Consider the following 23,096-nt stretch of genomic DNA (forward strand, 5'->3'; position numbering starts at 1 on the left):
GGTAATTTCGAGGAGTCAACACTGACTTTAAGGCACACAACCACATGGTAGCCATGTGTAGAGGAAACGGGGATGAGAAACTAAGAGAAACTAAGCAGTAACAGCATGAACAGGAAAGTGTCAGAAAGTAACTTAAGATTTCCCTGCCTTGACTCTCTTTTGTATAGGGGAAAGGAAGGGGGGAAACCTTTCTCCTTGCTTCCCTTTTATACAGGGAAACAAGAAGATTTGCTGTAAGATTTTCAAGGTTCAGCCAGTTCTGACAGGTTCTGGAGAAACCGGTAGTGGAAATTTTGAGTAGTTTGGAGAACCGACAAATAGGCTGGCCCCGCCCCTGCTGCCTCCCAGCTGATCTTCTTTTGTTGCCCTGAACAGGAGAACGGAGCTGGGAAGCAGGTTAGTGGGGTGGGGAGGGAATAGGGATTTTGCAGTAACCTTCCCCCAGGGGTGGGGAGGGAATAGGCATTTTGCAGTATCTGTCTCCTACTAAGCCCACAAAGCCATACCCACAGTACTGGTAGTAAAAACTGTTGAATCCCACCACTGGCTGTACAGTTAGATTTTGTGCTCTAAGCTCCAATTCTCAGCTTCAAAACTTATTCAAGCCTGCGTGAATTTTGATCTCTTGAGGGTGCTTCACGCCAGAGTTCTCTTTCCAACCACCAATGTATTATCCTGAGCCCAACTTTGAAAATGTCCAAATCCTCTAAAAAAAAAAAAACCCCACACAGTTTACAATTTAAGAACCCATAGGCCAGAGTTCTAACCGTGACATCCATTCCTCCGAAAGAGAAGTCAATTGTTCAGTATCTTTCCCCCACAAAGTCGCTAAAGGCTGGACCGACTATTAGTTCAACATTTGAGGGTGAGCAGTTGGTAAACACGGCAGCAGGAATCTTTGCTTTGGGGCAAAAACATAACTTTCAGCTCTTTGGCCCAGTTATATCCTGGTTGGCATTTCTCCTTTTCTGAATATTTCATACAGACGATCTCTTTTAATGTGATGTTGTTTACAAAGGCAAAAAAGATTCCAGTTTATAATGAAAGGACAGAAGTGGAATTATAGCCCCTTAGTGGGTAAGTTTTTGGCTTTTCAATTCTACTAGTTTGGCCACTTACTGTTTATTATTGCTGCAATTATTCATAGTGATGATTAAGTGATAGTTATTAATATTGCCGGACTTGGATGGCCAATAAATGTATCTAATGATTATTAGTGAATTATGTGTAACAGATGTTTTTCCTCTAAAATTCTACAGAAATGTTTATGTGTTTCTTGCTTTTGATTCATTGTCCTTAATTTTGAAATGGAAAAAAATGTATTTTTTTTTAAAAAAATCAATCACTAAATATATAAGATTACTAATTCCCAGCAACCCCTTACTATCACTTATTTCTTAAATGGCCTCAGATTTATTGATGTAACTTTATCATTTACTCACACAATTTCCGGTTATATTTCTCTATGAAAGAAAACATTAGGCCCGCTAGATTAATCAGATAAAGTACTTTGATTAGTTAGAACCAATTAATCAGGGAGGCTGAATCATTAAAAACAGGGTAGAGAATACGCATTCTGTTGTGTTACTGCAACTTCAGAGTTGGTTAACACAATCTTTTCTTCTAACAACAAACAGCCTCTTTTGTTGACGACTGCAGTGTAGCTGGGGAGCAATACGGCTATTTACATGGATCTAACAGAACAATTAATTAGCTGATTTAAAAGAGCAATGAGTAGCTAACCACAGCATATATTCTCCTTCAGGTGTGGGTCTGAAAGCCTCAGACTAATTCTGAGAAAACAGCAGTAAAGGGCGATGGTAGAATAAAAGAGTTGGAAGGGAACTTAAAGGTCTTCTAGTCCAACCCCCTGCTTAGGCAGGAAACCCTACGCCACTTCAGACAAATGGTTATCCAACATTTTCTTAAAAACTTCCAGCGTTGGAGCATTCACAACTTCTGCAGGCAAGTTGTCCCACTGATTAATTGTTCTAACTGTCAGGAAATTTCTTTTTGGTTCTAGGTTGCTTCTCTCCTTGATTAGTTTCCACCCATTGCTTCTTGTTCTACCCTCAGGTGCTTCGGGAAATAGCTTGACTCCCTCTTCTTTGTGTAAGCCCCTTAGATATTGGAAGACTTCTATCATGTCTCCTCTAGTCCTTCTTAAACTAGACATACCCAGCTCCTGCAACCATTCTTCATATGCTTTAGCCTCCAGTTCCCTAATCAACCACTGGTACATTGGAGTTGACTCAAGCAAACTTATATTCTAACCTCTTCCTTAGTGAGGAGGTTCACTTAACTCTATGAAGGGAGCTGTGTTGGCACAGTGGTTAGAATGCAGTATTGCAGGCTGACTCTGTCTACAGTTTGGAGTTCGATCCTAATGGGGCTCGAGGTCGACTCAGCCTTCTATTCTTCCAAGATGGGTAAAATGAGGACCCAGATTGTTGGGGGACAATATGCTGACATTAAAAACCACTCAGAGAGTGATGTAAAGAAAGCACTGTGGAGTCGTATATAAGTCTAAGTGCTATTGCTATTTCCTTTTTAGTCTCTTCTTTGATGTACGTGGCAAAGATCCACCTTGAAAAGCAACTTCTGTGAATGTACGGTCAACATGGACATAGATATGCACACAGAATGTAGTAGAAGGACTGGCAAAACCGAGGTGGGGGGAGCGGTCAAGAGAGGCATTAGCCTGGAATCGTTATGTTCCCACAAAATCCAACCTCTCTTGAATTCTGTCTCCAAAGTCCATTAAGGACTGAATTTTAGTTGATTAGATTCTTGCATCTAGGAATAAATCAGCTTAACTAGAAACCGTGGTCCTGATTCTTTGCGCTAGACATAGACGCATCAAATAATCTTCTTTATTAGAACCAGGTAGCTTTACCTCTACTTAACTTTGCCACTTCAGATGGGAGTCGAGGTGGCGCAGTGGTTAGGGTGCAGTACTGCAGGCCACTTCAGCTGACTGTTATCTGCAGTTCAGCGGTTCTAATCTCACCGGCTCAAGGTTGACTCAGCCTTCCATCCTTCCGAGGTGGGTGAAATGAGGACCCAGACTGTTGGGGGCGATATGCTGACTCTGTAAACCGCCTAGAGAGGGCTGAAAGCCCTATGAAATGGTATATAAGTCTAACTGCTATTGCTATTGCTATTTATTTATTCTGACAGCAACACTGGACATTTATTCTCTGAACAAGTTTTTAAAAAGCTTAAAAAGACCTTTAAAAAGAACAAATACAACACTAGAGTTTACAGCACTGGAATTTTAATTTCTGGAAACCTATCATAGCCTTCTTCCCAATCTGTTAGATTCTGTCTTGTAAAGCCAGCCAAGGCCATGCTATCTCTATAAAGGTAAAGGTTTGCACATATGTACTAGTCGTTTCCGATTCTAGGGGGCGGTGCTCATCTCCGTTTCAAAGCCGAAGAGCCAGCGCTGTCCGAAGACGTCTCTGTGGTTATGTGGCCGGCATGACTAAATGCCGAAGGCACACGGAGCACTGTTACCTTTCCACCAAAGGTCGTTCCTATTTTTCTACTTGCATTTTTATGTGCTTTCGAACTGCTAGGTGGGCAGAAGCTGGGACAAGTAATGGGAGCTCACTCCATTATGCAGCGCTAGGGATTCGAACTGTGAAACAGTCCACCTTTCTGATCAACAAGCTCAAGCCACTCAGCCACCGCGTCCCATAGCTATCTATATATGAATATTCAAAATTTTATTCCCTGCAAATGTAGAGCCATCAAATTGGGGGAGCTTTGATGCAGATTTGGTAGGTTGTTCTTGACAATTCACAAGAATGAAAATGAACTTTGAAGTTGCTCTTTCCAGCATCTCAAGGTTTCTTTTTATTTGCCTTAAATCTGACTCCTTCAAAACTTTACGAAAACCCCATGAGTATAATATAAGGAAACTAGATGAAAACCGCCAACAGCGATTTTATAAAGGAGGATTAGAAAAGTCTGTTATTAAATATTATGGATGTTGAGCTAGAACAGGACATAAGGATTCAGTGTTATTGGAGGGTTTTAGAAATATGAAATGAAATGCCAGTATGTGGTTATGTATTAAATTTCAGTATATTTTATGACGTTTAAATAATTATAGTCAAACATAAATGGAGATATAAGAGTAACATGTATAAATATTTGAGTTAAAATACTTGAGTTAATATGAATTATGCTTGATGACTGTGGAAGAGATGCATGAAAACCTTTTGTAGCCAACTTTCTACAGTATCTATGGATGAGAATTTTTTATGTTGTTTTTTATGTTTAAAAATAAAAAAATTGCAAAAAAAAGTTTATAACACCCAGTAATACAGGCACAGGCGGCTTAAAAAAAACCCAAATAAAATTCTATCTCCCTTCCCTTCTACGTTTCACAGAACTCTCTTTTGGTTGATTTGACTCCGAATGCTTTACAGTCTAATGTTTGTCCTTGAAACTCCTCAACTGTCCTAGTTTCTGGAGATTTTTACGTGTATCCCAATCTTTACTGCTAAGTGGCTAACTATTAGATGCCTTGCCAACATTTTTTTATTTCAAGGCAAGCATATAACCCAAGCCTTGTTGCTCTTGGCTTTCACGAGACCAAGAGAAAAGGCCATTAGATCAAGGAGTATGGTAGCAGGAGCCGAATTCACCAGAATAGGTTACAAACAAGTATTTAGTATTTTTTAGTATTTTATTGTCACTTATAGGCCGCCCTTTTCCCTGAGGGGACTCAGGGCGGCTTACAACTCATGGGAAGGGGGTGCAAGACAGAACGTAAAATAATATGTGAGTACAAATAAAAATAGCAATAAAACACAACATTCATTCAACATTTGGGTGGGGTATATGAAGATCTTATCCCCAGGCCTGATGGGATAGCCAGATCTTAAGGGCTGTGTGGAAGCTCTGGACTGTGGTGAGGGTGCGAATCTCTACGGGGAGATCGTTCCAAAGGGTCAGAGCTGCTACTGCTACTAGTCGCCAGTCGGCACTGACTGGAGGATGGAACTCGGAGGAGGCCCACTCTGTGCGATCTGATGGGACGAAGGGAGGTAATCGGCAGAAGGTGGTCTCTCAAGTACTCAGATCCACTACCATGAAGAATGGAAGTGAAGTTCCATTCACAGGGTGCAGGTGGCACACAAAACCATGCCCCCCTCCAGTCTGGAGAAAAACCTTTCTCCATGGAACCAGCCCCTGGTTGGGGGCCGCTGTTCTAGTTCAACCCCATTTTAAGCAGGAAACCTTATACCAAAGATGGGGAACCTTTTCAGCACCAAGTGCCCAAACTGGAATACCCATGCATGCATGTTGGACCACTGGAAACCCAAAGACCAGCTGACAGGTGCCCACAAGCCTGTTTTTTTTGCTGTTTTAGCCATTTAGCTCTTCTTCATCAGCGGATAATACAATACAATACAATAGCAGAGTTGGAAGGGACCTTGGAGGTCTTCTAGTCCAACCCCCTGCCTAGGCAGGGAACCCTATACCATTTCAGACAAATGGGTATCCAACATCTTCCTAAAGACTTGGGGCATTCACAACTTCTGGAGGGAAGCTGTTCCACTGATTAATTATTCTCACTGTCAGGAAATTCCTCCTCAGTTCTAAGGTTTTTTTTGCTGTTTTAGCCATTTTGGGGGGCTGTTTTCAGTCTGTTTTTTGGACCGTTTTCGGACTGTTTTGCCTGAAAAACAGCCCAAAAACAACCTGAAAATGCCCTCAATACAGCCTGAAATCAGTTGTTGAAAAACAGCCTGAAAATTATCTGAAAAATGGCCTGGTCTTTTGGACATTTTCCAGGCTGTTTTTAGGCTGTTTTTCAGGTCATTTCAGTCCATTTTTCAGGTCACTTTTGACCCCCAAACCGGTCTCAACACGGACCGGAAAAAACGGCCTGTTTTTTGGCTGTTTTCCAGCTCCTGGCACCCGTGAAGACCAGCTGGCGATGTGCGCATGTGCGCACCAGAAACCAGAAGAGTATCTGGTGATGCCGCATGTGCCCACAGAGAGGGTTCACCATCACAGCCCTAGACTATTCCAGAGAAACGGTTGTCCCATCTCTTCTTGAAAACCTCCAGTGATGGAGCACCCACTTCATCTTCTGGAAGGAAGCCGTTCCACTGATTCATTGTTCTCCCTCTCAGGAAAGTGCACTGCGTCTCAGCTCTTACCTCCCTCCGTCCCATCAGATCGCACAGATTGGGCCTCCTCCGAATTCCATCCGCCAGTCAGTGCCGACTGGCGACTACGTGGAGGAGAGCCTTCTCAGTAGCAGCTCCGACCCTTTGGAACGATCTCCCCATGGAGATTCGTACCCTCACCACCGTCCAGACCTTCCGCACAGCCCTTAAGATCTGGCTATCCCGTCAGGCCTGGGGATAAGATCCCAATCCGCCCCGCCCGAATGCTGAATGAATGTTGTGTTTTACTGCTTTATTTTATTCACAAATTTTATGTTTTGTCTTGCACTCCCTCCCACGAGTTGTAAGCCGCCCTGAGTCCCCTTAGGGAAAAGGGCGGCCTATAAATGCCAAATAAAACTCTATAAAAAAAAAATAAAAAAAAACTCTTCTTCATCAGCGGATAATACAATACAATAGCCAGAGTTGGAAGGGACCTTGGAGGTCTTCTAGTCCAACCCCCTGCCTAGGCAGGAAACCCTATACCGTTTCAGACAAATGGCTATCCAACATCTTTTTAAAGACTTCCAGTGTTGGGGCATTCACAACTTCTGGAGGAAAGTTGTTCCACTGATTAATTGTTCTCACTGTGAGGAAATTTCTCCTTAGTTCTAGTTTGCTTCTCTCCTCGATTAGTTTAGACCAGTCCTTCTGTCTTTGGGGGAAAGTGGATGCATTACGGGAAATCTGATGGTTTGGAATTCAATTTCCCATCAGCCCCCTCCCCGCAAATAGCTTGGCCTATAGCAAGAGACCAATGCCCAAAATATCTGGAAGGAATCAGGCTCCTTTAGGAGTGCCTCTAAGATCAGGAGAGAACACTTTCCAAGATTTCTAAAAAGTTGTTCTCTGGGCTACGGTCCAGAAAAGGCTTCTCAAGATTGCTCTTCCATTTGCGTGTTTAAGCAGTTGCTCTGAACTTCTGCCCTACAAATTGGAGCAAAATTAAGTAACCGCTTTAACTTTAGAAAAGAGAAGGCAGCATATTCCTACTACTAAAATGCCAAAAAACCCATTAAACAGCACAGACCAAAATGGGACAGAAATCATACCTAAGCTATTACAGCTGTGCTCTGAATCAAGGACTCAAATCTTCGGTTTGCCCTTTGGTTGAAGCACGGCTTACTGAATCGACTGCAGTTATGGACTATCATGGCTGATTTCTTGCAATATGGCTATGGCAAAGAAACAAAGTTATGGCTTAGGGCAGTGATGGCGAAACTTTTTCGCCTTGGGTGCCAAAAGCAGGTGCATGCTCGCATGCCCACTCCCATAATTTAATGCCCCCTCCAACGCCATGCCTCCATGCATGCACGCATCACCTCCTTCCCGCTGCCCCGTGCATGCATGAGACCAAGGAAGGGGAAAATGGCCTTCCCCACCCCCCGGAGGCTGGAAACAATCCATTTTCTGAATTCCGGCGGGCCCGATAGCTTCGTTTTTTGCCCTCCCCAGGCTCCTGAGGCTTTCTAGGAGCCTGGGGAGGGTGAAAAACAGCCCAACATGTAAACCGGAAGTCCATTCCCGAACTTCCGGTTTGCGCATGGGCTGTTTTTTGCCCTCCGGAGGCTTCAGGGAAGCCTCTGGAGGGTGAAAAACAGCCAAAAATCAGCACGCACATGTGCGCTGGAGCTGATAGGGCAACACCTTGCGTGGCCTCAGAAATGGCTCCATGTGCCACCTGTGGCAGGCATGGCATAGGTTGGCCATCACGGGCTTAAGGGGAAAACATAAACTCAGACAGGGGGAAGTTTTGTCATGATATGAAACGCAGGCGAATCCTGGCAAAACTGCCCCTAGGGACAAACATGATCAAAAGCTTTAAGATAGGAATTGGTCAAGATTTCAAGATTTAATAAATTTGTATGCCGCCCAATCCTGAAGGACTCCGGGCGGCTTACATACAACAATTCTAAAAAATATGAAAAAAAAATTAAAATAGAGAGAGAGAACAAATTAAAAGGCACATCATACACTCAACCTTAGTGGGGCTGGACCTCGTTCATGAGGTCAACAGCCCCACCAGGCCTGCCGGAGCAGCCAGGTCTTAGTAGACTTTCGGAAGGCCGAGAGAGTGGGGAGGGTCCGGATCTCTGGGGGTAGATCGTTCCATAGGGCCGGGGCAGCTACAGAAAAGGCCCTCCCCCGAGGAGCTGCCAGACAACATTGTCTAGTCGACGGCACCCGGAGGAGGCCCATCCTGTGAGATCTTATCGGACGCTGGGAGGTACGTGGCAGAAGACGGCCTCGTAGATATCCAGGTCCTAAGCCATGTAGGGCTTTAAAGGTGATAACCAGCACCTTGAAGGGCGTTCAGAGACCGATGGGGAGCCACGGTTCCTGGCTGAAGGTCATGCTTTCAATGCAGAAAATCCCTGGTTTGTCACTGGCATTTTCAGACAAAAGTAAACTATAGCCTTTATTGTCACGTTACATCATGTATACAATGAAATTGGTCTTAACCTCACGGCTGCAATCGACAACAAAAAATACAAACAACATCAATAGCATAAAGAATAATCCCTATGCAAATAATTAGGGGGAGAAAATAAAAAGAAAAACTAGTCATACATTTCCAGGTGTGCGTGAAGTGATTGTGGTTGTGATCTAAAGACTCAATAGCAATAGCAGTTAGACTTATATACCATTTCATAGGGCTTTCAGCCCTCTCTAAGCGGTTTACAGAGTCAGCATATTGCCCCCAACAATCCAGGTCCTCATTTTACCCACCTCGGAAGGATGGAAGGCTGAGTCAACCCTGAGCCGGTGAGATTTGAACAGCCGAACTGCAGAACTGCAGTCAGCTGAAGTAGCCTGCAGTGCTGCATTTAACCACTGCGCCACCTCAGCTCTTCTATTCTCTTCAAGAAATGGTACTGGACAAACATTTCATACTACTGAAGAAGACAAGATTTGGCCACCAGTAACAGTGATGTCTCACCACGGAAGGCATCTTCAGAAGGCATTATAGTCCATTTCATGTGCTTACGATGATCATCCATGCACCCTTCTGTAAAATACACGGGTGCTGTGGGTTCATGAGAACATACCAAGACAAGGAAGGGTGAAATTAGCAACTTGTGTTTTGTGAAAATCCCGATGGTAGCAAAAAAAAGATTGCCTTTTCCGTGAGATCAAAGCTACCAGTTGAGTTCTGAAACTCTGGAGGGAAAAGATAGGAAGAACAACCAGAAACATACACCTTGTGCTGGCTACACCTCCAATTTGTCACTGAGACAGTCCAGTGAAGAGTCACAACTCCATGCCCCAGTTGTGCTCCTTACAACCTGCCTCTCTTGGAAGATACAATTAACCCTGGAGATTTCTGAAGATTTCTAAGTTACACTAAGCGTAACATTCCCCTTTTCTTTCCTATTGATCTGTTCTGACCTGGGCTTCCCAAGATCATGAAGCCGACTCCTCGTCCCGATAAAACCTCTTTTATTTAGGTTAAAGGAAACGCCTCTCCAGCAAAGTCCCGGCCAACAGTCTTTCATGAGATTTCACAACTACAAATCATTATCAAGCTTGGAGAGTTGCCAGGCCGATATCTTCCAAATGCCATGCTGTAGCAGCAATTACTTGGCAAGAAGTCAGGAACAGATCTTCACCCTAATGAATTGAACCAATTGTCTCCTGCAAAGTCCACTCCCCAGTTGCTCCTCTTCATTCCGTATAGCAGGGACCATTCACTGTCCACCTGTGCCTTTACTCCTGAGTCGGCCCTTGTTCCTTAGCTGTTCCCTTCTCCTGGCAGTTCTGTGCATGCGCACCTCAAGAACAGGCTCCAGCTGTTCTTTTGCCTCACTGAAGTCTGACTCTGAAGGCAGCTGATAACCGGCATACGGCTCTGGCCCCCTCTCTGCCTCCGATGCAGAGCCCTCATCCGAGCCTTCCGCAGACTCCAGGACCGGCCCATGTTCCTCCCCAACCTCCTCACTGTCCGAATCTGCCACCAGCTCTATTGGCCACTAGCGATCCAGAACATCATTCTACTGAGTTAGAGTTCAGAAAGGACCACAGGACTGAAAATTAACTAGGAATGATCGAAAGAAATCGATATGTTTAATCTTGAGAAACTAAGACTCTTATGATTGTAAGCTTCCAATATCTAAAGACGTGACATGGAAGAAGCTACCACTCCATCGCTCCTGATGGTAGGACGCCGGACTGTAATCCTAATGCTTCAGAAAGGCAATCTAAAATCTCTCTGTCTCACCCCTGACAATAAATATCTTAGGAAAAGGGGCTTAACATGAATATCAGTACAACCGTGTTTTTAATATTGCTTCTATTGGTGGCATTGTATAAACAAAGAACTGATGTTCCAATTTGCTATACATAAAGATTAAGGGGAATATGTTTGCATAAAATCACAATTTGTTACAGCTGATAACACTAGACTCTCTTCTGCTGGGTGATGGCTGTGCGGGTATAAGATGAATGGATTTTTTATTTGCTTGCCAGAAAGCCTTTCAAAAAGATGGGTGAGTTCACACCAGCATTCACAATCCTACCCAATGCGCTGGTTCTTAAAAACAGACTGAAACATCTCAGTGTGTTTTTTAAGAGTCAACGTATTGGATAGCATCTGGAATCTTGTTGTTCTGAAATCTAAGCTCAGGATTGTTCCAGGATTTATTTATTTATATATATATATATGTATGTATGTATGTATGTATGTATGTATGTATGTATGTATGTATGTATGTATATATATGTATATATATATATGTATATATATATATATATATGTATATATATATGTATATATGTATATATATATGTATATATATATATATATATATATATATATATATATATATATATATATATATATATATATATATATATATATATATATATATATATATAAATAATTTTTATTACATAGACAACACATACACACAACAATAAAAAAACAAACACACACACACACACAAAAAACCATCATCACATACAGCATGTTGTTTGGTTACAAGTGTTTTTAACATTTATCATTCTTATACATTTATTATTTCATTTAATAGGTTATAATATACAGTTTGGGTTGCTTTATTTACCATCCCTTCCTCCTGTTGTAACACCACCTTATTTTCCCTTTCTTTTCTCCTTCTCTACTTCCTTCCTTCCTCCTCTCCTTTCCCTTCCTTCTTCCTGTACCTTTCTCCTACTCCTGCTCTTCCTCTTCCCCTTCCTACTCTCTCCTCCTCTTTCTCTCCTTTCCATCCTCCTCTCCTTACCTCTTTCTTTTCACCTTCTCACCCTTCTCTACTTTCTTCCTTCCTCCTCTCCTTCCCCTTCCTTCTTCCCTTACCTCTCCCTTACTCCTACTCTTCCTCTTTCCCTTCCTACCCTCTCTCCTTCCTTTTCTCTCCCTTCCATCCTCCTTTCCTTTCCCTTTCCAGGATTGTTAGACTTCACATCCAACTCAAGGCCATTTGTGGTCAAGATTTGGGGAAAGCTTTTCTCCCATACAACAAGGGCACCAGATTGCCACGCAGCAATTATTGACACGGTTAAAAAAGGAGCAATTCTCATACTTGAAACTCAGCGAAGGGAGAACATTTTCAGTTGCTGTAGGTTTGTTTAGAAGGTTTGGACAGGAAAGGCATAGGCAAACACCCGAAACAAAAGCGGTTATTACAGACGATCATTTGGCTTGACAGATAAGTTGGTCCGTAGCTTTGCCCATTCAGCTGCAATTTAGAAAAAAAAACAAGTATCGAAACTCTTCCGTCTGCGAAGACGCATTTAGTTTGGTGCCATCACTGCCAGCAGAATTATGATCAAGCTTATAAGATCAAAGTCCACTCAAGGGCAGAATTAGACTGAATTGTAGTGAATAGTTCAAAGGGATATAATTATACATAAAAGCCATTAAGGCAGTGTTTCTCAACCTTGGCAACTTGAAGATGTCTGGACTTCAACTCCCAGAATTCCCCAGCCAGCATTCGCTGGCTGGGGAATTCTGGGACTTGAAGTCCAGACATCTTCAAGTTGCCATGGTTGAGAAACACTGCATTAAGGGGACCAAAATGAACTTTCTACTCTCGATCCATCAACAATGGATTGTTGACACTGGAAGCTGATTTTCAGGGTTTCATTGTCCCGCTACTACCTGGAGTAGCTGAGGCTGAACGTAAGAGCCTTCTGGTAGGAAAGAAATATATATTTCCACCTTAACGTAATGGTCCCTCTTTCAACACATAGAGGTAGCCCTTGATTTAGATCCCAAAATTTCTATTGCAAAGTGAGGCATTTATTAAGTGAGTTTTGCTCCATTTTACGACCTTACATGTCACCGTTGTTAAGTGAATCGCTGCACTTGTTAAGCTAATCTGGCTTCCCTCTTGACTTTAGCAATAGCAATAGCAGTTAGACTTATATACCGCTTCATAGGGCTTTCAGCCCTCTCTAAGCGGTTTACAGAGTCAGCATATTGCCCCCAACAACAATGTGGGTCCTCATTTTACCCACCTTGGAAGGATGGAAGGCTGAGTCAACCCTGAGCCGGTGAGATTTGAACAGCCGAACTGCTGAACTGCAGTCAGCTGAAGTAGCCTGCAGTGCTGCACTCTAACCACTGCGCCACCTCGACTTTGCTTATTAGAAGGTTGCAAAAGGGGATAACGTGACTCTGGGAAACTGCAACTGCCATAAATAGGAACCAGTTGCTAAGCGTCTGGATTTTGATCACATGATCATGGGGATAGGCGTAAGTGTTGCGGATTCGGACAGGGAGGAGGTTGGGGAGGAACAAGGGCCAGTCCTGGAGTCTGGGGAAGGCTCTGATGAGTGCTCCGTGTCGGAGGCAGAGAGGGGGCCAGGGCCATATGCCAGTTAACAGCTGCCTTCGGAGTCAGACATCAGTGGGGCAGAAGAACAGCTGGAGCCTGTTCCCAGTGTGCGCATCGGCAGAATTGCCAGACGAAGGGAACAGCTAAAGAACAGGGGTCAACTTGGGAGTAAGGCCACGGGTGGACGATGAATGGCCCCTCCCAGAGGAAATAAAAGAGGAGCGGAAGAGGAGTGGAGTTTGCAGGAGACAATTACCTCGCTCAATTGGTTCGTGACTCTCCAAGACTTCTTGCCAGATATCGGCCTGGCAGCTCTCCAAGCCAGATAAGGTCTGTGACTGTAAATCCTCCCTTGAAAGCCTTTGCTGGATGTGAAGGAGCAGAATTCACAGTCAATTAATCAAAGGGGTTTTTGTCGGGACCAGGAGTTTGCTTCATGCTCTCAAGAAGCCTCAGTCAGAACAGTAAGTGTGAAAAATAGTCACGTCATTCTTTTCAGTGCTAGTGTAGCTTTGAACCGTCGCTAAACGGATGGTTGTAAGTCAAGGATGAACTTTAAAGAAGGCTTTGCCAATCTTTGCCCTCCAGATAGGCGTGAAACTATCCACATTCTCAACCATGATGGCCAGCAGTTTCAAAAGAAATGCTCGTAAGAATCTTTCTCATCATTCAAAGAACCAGCTGCAATATCTTTGTAATAACCTTCCCCAGTTGAACACAATGAATAGCATCGGCCAAGGTTCTTCCCTCATATGACAGCCAAAGGCGGGAGTAGATTTATATCACATCTTTTCTCCAGGGGCACAAAGTGGCTTACAAAAGGATTTTGCTTTCAATTTATTCCAGCTACCGTCCTTGGACCTGGGTAGGGTTGAGGCTGGAAGGTCAATCTGGGTCTCTCTCTCTACTGTGGTTTGATTCCTGGCGACCTTGGTTTGGCTTGAAGTCCACCTCTGTCATCTTCTTTCCCTCCTGAATTGTTTCTTCCAGATTCATCATTAGAAGAACGTTGCGACTGTTAGAACGGTTGCCAAACGCATAGTGTTTCCCCCCCACCTTCTTTCTCCTTCCCCACCCCTTACAATTGTATCCTTTAGACCAAAGAGATTTTTTAAAAACAGAATCTTAACTCGGTCTCCTTTGGCAGCCACGAAAATAAAATGCAAGAAATCCACGTTTAAATTGGGAAGCCAATACTTGAAGAGAGGAGCTGATCTAAAGTACAAGGACAAATTTCCAGCTGAGCTGAGCTAAGGCTTGAAAATTTAACCTCATGGACTTCATCACACTGAGAACTTACAGATGCAACAACCCTTCTTAGCAACTAGAACACAGAGGCAAGAGGCATCTTCAAAGCATATCGAATCATTTACTCTGGCAAGAGTACAGGATGGAGAGGTGTATAAATATATAGCAATAGCAATAGCAATAGCAGTAGACTTATATACCGCTTCATAGGCCTTTCAGGCCTCTCTAAGCGGTTTACAGAGAGTCAGCATATTGCCCCCAACAATCTGGGTTCTCATTTTACCCACCTCGGAAGGATGGAAGGCTGAGTCAACCCTGAGCCGGTGAGATTTGAACCGCTGACCTGCTGATCTAGCAGTAGCCTGCAGTGCTGCATTTAACCACTGCGCCACCTTGGCTCTTATATAAACACACACACACACACACAACACACACACACACACACAATCAAGATGTATTTATTATTAAATTTGTAGGTTCGTCCAACTTCCAACAACTACCAATTACCTCCCACAGACCCATTAGATCTCACAGGGTTGGCCTCCTCCGGGTGCCATCTACCAGCCAATGCCACCTGGCTATTACCCGGGGGAGGGCCTTCTCTGTGGCAGCTCCGGCCCTCTGGAATGAACTCCCCGCAGGGATTCGGACCCCCACCCCTCTCCAGGCCTTCCGAAAAGCCGTCAAAACCTGGCTTTGCCGGCAGGCCTGGGGCTGATGAGTTCTCTCCCCTCTCGACATGTATGGTTGTGCGACTGTTGTTTACTTTTATTATTTGTATTTTGTCTTTTTATGTTCCCCTTTTTCCCCCTTGAATTGTTCGCCGCCCTGAGTCCTCCCGGAGAAGGGCGGCATACAAATAATACAATACAATACAATACAACTCTGGGTAGCTCCAAAGTAAACAATGTTTTAAAATCAGATCCAAAATAAGGAACAAAAATAGCAAGAGGATTAAAAAAAAAAAAACTTGGAGTGGAATAGAATCCCAGGGGGTTTTACTCACTCTTGTTAGAAGCTCAGGAGAAGAGTCATGTCTTCCAACACCTTTAAAACACCATAGGGCAGAGGTCTCAGGGGGCACCTCATTCTATAGGGCAGGCATTACTACAGAAAAAATTATCATTCCAGGGTCTCAATAGATATCCTTCCCATTGAAGGAACCCACCTTGGTCTTGTAGGCCAACCCCACTGGACCAAATCCAAACCAGATACTATGGGAGAAAGGTGGTCGCTCAAATAACCAGACTCCATACAAGGGTCTCCAAACTTGGCAACTTTTAAGACTTGTGGACTTCAACTCCCGAAATTCCCTAGTGAGCATGGCTGGCTGGGCAATTCTGGGAGTTGAAGTCCACAAGTCTTATCTGTGTGTGTGTGTGTGTTTGTGTGTGTGTGTGTGTGTGTGTGTGTGTGTGTGTGTGTATGTATGTATGTATGTATGTATGTATGTAGTATTTGTGCTGATAAATAAAGGGAGACTAGTATAGATCTATTTCAAGCTATTTAGCTCTCATCAGCTAGCCATACCCTTACTGGGATTCGAACCTGGGCTGTATTACATATTAGGCAGATGTGTTAACCACTAAGCCACAGGCTCTCCTCCTTTATCAAATATATCTATATATATATTTGATATATATAACAAAATATAACAAATATAACAAAATGTAACAAAAAGGCAACAGTAAAAATATTGGGTTTCTGCCTGGATGGTCTCTTGTGACGAGCCGAAGGACAGAGAATGGAAGTAGTGATCTTCCTCCCATATTTGGGCATACCGGGGGTTGTAAAAATCTAATAGATACCTTTCACCCTGGCTTCACTGATAACGGATAAGAGCCTGTGGCCTAATGGCTAAGATGTCTGCCTAGTATGTAATATAGCCCAGGTTCAAATCCCAGTAAGGGTATGGCTAGCTGATGAGAGTTAAATAGCTTGAAATAGATCTGCACTAGTCTCCCTTTATTTATTTATCAGCACAAATACAACAACAACAACAACAACACATACACACACACACACACACACACACACACACACACACACACACACATATATATATATATATATATATATGTGTTTTTATTTGTGCTGACTTTAAGTATATATATATATATATATATATATATATATATATATATATATATATATATATATATATATATATATATAAACATTTGACTATAACTATTATTACTTCATTTTATGTGAAATATTCTAAATTTTGAATACATTTATATAATGGCATTTCTTTACATCATCCTAAATCCATCCTGTAGTAATACATCTTTATAAAATTCTCTAGCCTATTTCACTTCCATATTTTTTTTTTGATAAGTCCATTGATAAGTCCCATATTTTATAAAATTGTTTATCTTTGGTTACAAAACTTTTGTGCATCCTTTCCATAGTCCTCACTTACAAATTATATAAAATCTCATATTATCAATCTAGTATATATGTGTGCATTATTATCATCGTTAATCACTTATTTGATTATAACTATTATGACTTCATTTTATGCAAAATATTCTAAATTTAAATAAGTCCACAAGTCTTAAAGTTGCCTTGCTCTATGCCACAAAGGTCTTTGGATGACAGCTGCACCCACAAAATTGAAGCCCTGCCCCCATAAGAGATATGCTGCGTGTTATTCTGATATCCCCTCCGCATTCCTTGATCGATTCAACACAGGAATAGGATAAAGACAGAAAGGTTTAAAACACATGTGCTATTGTATTCTTTATTATGGGAGAGAATAGTATCAAGGTTCCAGTACTTTTGCTGACACCAGATATAGTAACCAGGTAACACACAGAGAAAAAAAACCCCATATGTATGGGAGCTGTCTGGCTGTTTTTGGAAGTGCAAACGAAACATCTCAAAGGGACCAAGTTGGGAAAAATGGGACAAGATACTTCTCCAAGGATGTCTGATGGATGGCAGTGGCTTTTATATTAAGGACAGTCCTGGAATTGAATGACTGTCATTTTTTGGAGGAGGGAATCTTTTAAAATCCAACCTGTGATAGCTCCAACTGATTCCAAAGCCACACCTTACTAGGATCTCAAAAGTCTTCCAGAACCATGAAGAATAAGCTTGTGAAGTCAACTTTCCAACCTATTTCTTTCTTTCTTTTTTTGAGGTGTGGATATACAACAGTCAACCCTGGAGGGAATTTTAGTTGCTATGTAAATTTCCATGGATGCTTCAGATTGGAGAAGGCAGTTATAAATAATTGCATTTGGAATTCTGTTCAAGTAAAGAGAACCAAAGGCTGTATGTTAGGCTGAGGATGCTACAAGATCTGATGTTGAACCCAACTTCCATCTCTTAACTGCATGCAGCTGAAAGTAACTAACTGCATGCAGCTGAAAGTAACTAAGAGGTCGGATAGAATACAGGACACGATCTTGTATGATGTCAAAATGTTGGGCTATACTGCTCTCTAGCAACACCACTCCTATATTTCAGGTAGAGTGAGATCTCTCCTACAGAATCTAGTCCAAGTTGGATCCTTTCAACAGAGAAGGCTTGAAGATGGCCCTTTGAACATGTTCTACCACAGGTTTATAGTCCTTCCTCAAAGCAACCATGTGTCTTAGTGAGCATCTGTTGTTGTGCTATACCTTCACATTTTTCACTGTTCAACATATAAGTTGAAGACCTTCACCAGGGATCTAGATATTTTCTGGATGTGCCCTACATTCTCCTCCAAAGTCAAAAAAACCTGCCCTGCCTCCAACACACAGAAACTTTGCCACTTCAATAAAGCCACCTTAAGTGGATGCACACTCTATTCACATCTTCTCCTCCCCTCCAAGAGATGGAGGCAGAGATTACTCTAGATTTGTATATAGTAACCAAAGACAAATCTGCAAATCTTGTAGGTTATGGGCCTATGAAGATCAACTATATAAATCTAAATGTGCAATGACCCATTTCTTTCTTCCGCAAGTAAAGGCCACATAAGCACATTTGCTATTCTTCAGTTGCCTCTTCGAATTGGCCATACTCTTAAGAAATAAGGGAGGTTCTCTTGTGCCTACAATCAACCAAGGATGCTCTACCAAAAATCCACACTCTTAGAATCCACTTCTCTTGTGCCTATATCCACCAAGGATGCTCTACCACAAAGTCAGACTCTTAGAGAAGAGGGACCGTCTCTTGTGCCTACAACCACCAAGGATGCTCTACCACAAAGCCACAGTCTTAGAGAAGAAGAATCTTCTCTTGTATCTACATCCACCAAGGATCCTCTACTACAAAACCACACTCCTAGAAAAGAGGGAACGTCTCTTGTGCCTACAACCACCAAGGATGCTCTACCACAAGGCCACACTCTTAGAGAAGAGGGACCATCTCTTTTGCCTACAACCAACAAGGATGCTCTACCACAAAGCTACACACTTAGAGTATTAAATACCTTCTCTTGTATTTACATCCAGCAAGGATGCTCTACCACAAAGCCACAGTCTTAGAGAAGAAGAACCTTCTCTTGTATCTACATCCAGCAAGGATGATCTACCACAAAGCCACAGTCTTAGAGAAGAAGAACCTTCTCTTGTATCTACATCCAGCAAGGATGATCTGCCACAAAGCCACAGTCTTAGAGAAGAAGAACATTCTCTTGTACCTACATCCACCAAGGGTGCTCTATCACAAGGCCACACTCTTAGAGAAGAGGGACCATCTCTTTTGCCTACAACCACCAAGGATGCTCTACCACAAAGCCACACACTTAGAGAAGAAGAATCTTCTCTTGTATCTACATCCACCAAGGATCCTCTACTACAAAGCCAGACTCCTAGAAAAGAGGGAACGTCTCTTGTGCCTACAACCACCAAGGATGCTCTACCACAAAGCCACACACTTAGAGAAGAACCTTTTCTTGTATCTACACCCAGAAAGGATGCTCTACTACAAAGCCACACTCTTAGAGAAGAGGGACCGTCTCTTGTACCTACATCCACCAAGGATGCTCTACCACAAAGCCTTCCAAACATGACCAGCCGAGGGGGCCTCTGCAGCAGAAGGGTAATTGATGTTCCTCCTGGTTTCAGTGGCAAGCAAAAAATAATAATACAGGTAGTCGTTCTTTGACGTATGACCAACCCCAATTTCCATTGCTAAGCAAAGTGTGTGTGCGTGGGGTTATTATGTGAGTTATATGTGAGTTATAGTCCATACCATGACCTTTTTTTTAAAAAAAACCCATGGTTGTTAAGTGAATCACCAGTTTAGTGAATCACGCACATCCTTCTCTCTTGATTGACTTGGCTTGTCAGAAGATGGTCATCAGGTGACCCAGCAACTTTAAAAAAAATGAATGTTGGTTGCCAAACACGCAGATGTTAAGCATTTGACTGTGACGGTTGTACGTGGAAGGAAGAGTCATAAGTCACTTTTTTTGGTACTGTTGTAACGGACACTAAATGAATAATTGTAAGTCAGGAACTATCGGTACTGGCACTGCCGATACGGAAGGCCGGACGCACAGAGTCCACGCTCAGGGCCTGGGGTTCAAAATCCTTGCATGTTAGAAGCCAGGAGGGCGGATTTAATGCAACCTTCTCAACCCCTGGTTGGCTCCAATCAAATGCATTTTATTACCCTACTTTCTCAGATCTTCTACATTCACTACAGGCAGTTCTCGGCTTACAACAGTTCATTTAGTGGCCCGAAGTTACAACAGCACTGGGGGGGGGGGGGAGGAAAAAGCAACCTGGCCCATTTTTTCACACTTACGACCATGGCGGCACCCTCTATGTCCATGCGATCAACATTCAGACATTCTGACTCCTATTTATGACGGTTGGAGAGTCCCGGGGTCCTGTGATCCCCATTTGTGACCTTCTGACCAACGAAATCCATAGTGAGGAAGCCAGATTCACTTAACAACCAAGTTACTGTCTGAACAATGGCAGCGATTCACTGAAGAGCTGTGGCAAGCAAGGTAGTAAAACGGGGCAAAACTCACTTAACTAGGGTCTCACTTGGCAACATACATTCTGGGCATCATTGTGGTTATAAGTCAAAGATTCTCTTTGTGAGCCCTACTTCTGAAGAACAGTAATACTTCCATTTGCCTTCTGGCTTGTTTTAGTTTCCCAAAACAAATACAAACAACATCTTTCTCTTCTATTGAGTCTGTCATCTTCTGCACCTCCATAACTGTCTGGTTTGGCTCTGCAACCCAACAAGACTTCAGAGGATAATCAGAACTGCAGAAGAAACAATTACTACCAGCCTGCCTTCCATCGAGGACCTGTACGCTGCACGAATCAAAAAGAGGGCTGCGAAAATATCTATATACCCTTCACATCCTGGACATAAATTGTTTCAACTCCTACCCCACTAAAAAACACATTAAAGAGCACTGCACATCAGAACAACTAGACACAAGGACAGTTTCCCCCGCTGAATGCCATCACTCTGCTAAACAAATAATCCCCACAACATTGTCAAATTATCTACTAAGGCTGTATTACTATTATTCTTCTCTTCCTTCCTAGTACCTATCTCTTTCCACTTATGACTATAACCCTGTTGCTTATATCTTTACATGTTATATTGTTTTATTTGTTTCCTAGTATAATTTGATTGCTTATTAGTAACCTTAACTCTCACTAAGTCAGGGTTTCTCAACCTTGGCGACTTTAAGTCCTGTGGACTTCAACTCCCAGAATCCCCCAGCCAGCATAGCTGGCTGGGGAATCCTGGGAGTTGAAGTTCACAGGACTTAAAGTCGCCAAGGTTGAGAAACACTGCACTAAGTGTTGTATCTTATGATTCTTGATGAATGCATTCTTTTTTTTTTTACGTACATTGAGAGCATCTGCACCAAAGACAAATTCCTTGTGTGTCCAATCACACTTGGCCAATAAAGAATTCTATTCTATTCTATTCTATCCTATTCTATTCTAGACTTGAACCCTGGGCCCTACCTAAGAAAATGAAATTCACCAACATCTGACTTAACAACAACAAAATCTCCAGCTCCATTGTGGTTGTAACTGGAGGGCTACCTGTGTAAAGGGAACCACGGCCCAATCTTGAGGCATCAACTAGGCCTCTTGGCCTCCAAGCCTTGCCAAGCCCCATTTGTTCCTGTTCTGCCCATTTTGTAGGCAGGGCATCCATTCCCAACCTCAAACTTCCAGGATTTTAGGCCACTTGGAGCTAGAGAACAGGCCAGGAAAGCTTCTCCCCCCCCCCCCAAAGAGATCTATCTAGCTCCCTATCTTCTTCAGGAGACCTAGATGGATCTAAAGGGCAGCCCTCTCTTCAACCAGATAGGCCTTTCAGAAGAGACCCGGAAATTCTGGCCTGGGGAAGGGGATGAAATGCAGGTTTTTTCTTCTTCTTCCCTTCCTCCATCTCTCCCGCTCTCCCAACCAGGAAAGGGGGGGGTGGCGAGGTGGCAGGGAATTTAAGGGGTGTGTGTCATTGGTGACGGAGATGATGGAAGGACAATAAACCTGGCATTGCAATCTAGCTGACCAGCAGCTGTCTGGCTTTTCTCTCTTCTGCAACCTTTTTTTAAACTACAACTACAAGATTAAATTATAACCATGGGCGCCCCCCCCACCAGCCCATCTTTTCTCCTCTCCAGCCCCTTTTCACCCCCATGCCTCCCCACAGCCTCAATTCCAGCCACCCAAGGGGTTCTTGTGGTTGCTTTGAAAAGGCCACTGGGAACGATCCAGAGGAAGAAAGGGGTGTGTGTGTGTGTGAGAGAGAGAGAGAGAGAGTGCGCGGGGGAGGGGGGGATCCCATCAGAGAAAGAGCCGGGAAACCCACCCACCCACCCACAGTTGCCGAAGGATCCCGTTTTAACGGCGGGTTGCGTTAAATTCAGAGAGAAGAATGGAAGGACGGAGGCGGGCTTGTCTCTCTCTCTGTGCGTGTGTGTGTTTCTCGCCCTCCATCCCCGCGTTGCCGACACAAAGGCTCCATCACCAAGAGGCGAAGCGGCAGCCAGCCCTTTGCGGCAACGGGGAGGGGGTGGGGAAGGGATGGGCCTGGCTTGAAGGGGGGAGGGAAGGGGCCGCGTTCAGTCCTTCCCCAGGCCCTCGACCCCCCCCTCTTCTCCCCTCCCCCGGTGCAAGGCGCCCTATCCCCCCCCCACCTTTCCCGCTTGGTACTCACCCGAGCTGGCCAGTGCGGGTATCCTTTCATTTTGGCGAATACCAGATCCCCGGCTTTGTATTCGCGGGGCCTGGGACGAGCCATCGGATCCGAGTCCAGCTTTGCCCGCCCCGTCTCTGCGTCCGAGGCCACCCCCAGCACCGCTCCCAGGCCTTGCTCCCCCCCACGATCCGCCGAGCTAGGGGGGTGGGTGGAGAGGGGGGGTGGAAGAGAGAGAGAGGCCGGGTTTGGGGGGGGGGGAAACAGGGTGGAAAATGCGAGCGAGCGCTGTCCCTCCCTCCCTCCCGCCACCGGGGGAGGAAGGCGAATCGGTTCCGGAGGGAAGGAAAGGCCTCCCTCGGGCGGAGCGGCGGCGGCAGGAGGAGGAAGAGGCGGCGGCGGCGGTGATGGAAGAAGAAGAGGAGGAGGAGGAGGAGGAGCAGGGGAAGAAGAGGGGAGCTGAGAAAGAAAGAGAGGGAGCGGGAGATGGAAAGAAGGAGAGATGGAGAGAGAGATGGAAAGAGAAATGCAAAGGAGAGAGATAGAGTCTACGTCCGTTGTGTGTGTGAGTGAGATAGCAATGGTGCCTACGTCCGTGTATGTGAGTGAGTGTGAGAGCGAGGGTGCCTACGTCCGTGTGTGTGTGTGTCTGTGTGTATACGTGTGTGTGCGCGCGTACAAAAGGAGGGAAAGCGAGGGCCCCGGCTGGGCACTAGCAGTCTGC

At 44.0% G+C, this 23,096-nt stretch overlaps 1 protein-coding gene across 2 annotated transcripts in view; it reads right to left on the reverse strand.

Annotated features, from left to right (window-relative positions):
• Positions 1-22,644, reverse strand: part of HDGFL3 (HDGF like 3) — a 50,267-nt gene extending 27,623 nt beyond the window's left edge. Inside the window, exon 1 of one of the 2 annotated variants that reach the window (XM_087704261.1) lies at positions 22,394-22,644. In XM_087704261.1, the coding sequence (XP_087560387.1) occupies positions 22,394-22,477 (84 nt within the window). In that variant the 5' untranslated portion in view covers positions 22,478-22,644. The remainder of the gene's footprint in view (positions 1-22,393) is intronic. The other variant, XM_087704262.1, reaches the window with a different exon arrangement.
• Positions 22,645-23,096: the final 452 nt, after the last annotated feature.

The sequence above is a fragment of the Thamnophis sirtalis genome, unplaced genomic scaffold (genome assembly GCF_051295495.1).
Source record: "Thamnophis sirtalis isolate CommonGarterSnake01/CBP01778 unplaced genomic scaffold, rThaSir2_p1.2 scaffold_2, whole genome shotgun sequence".
NCBI lineage: Eukaryota > Metazoa > Chordata > Lepidosauria > Squamata > Natricidae > Thamnophis > Thamnophis sirtalis.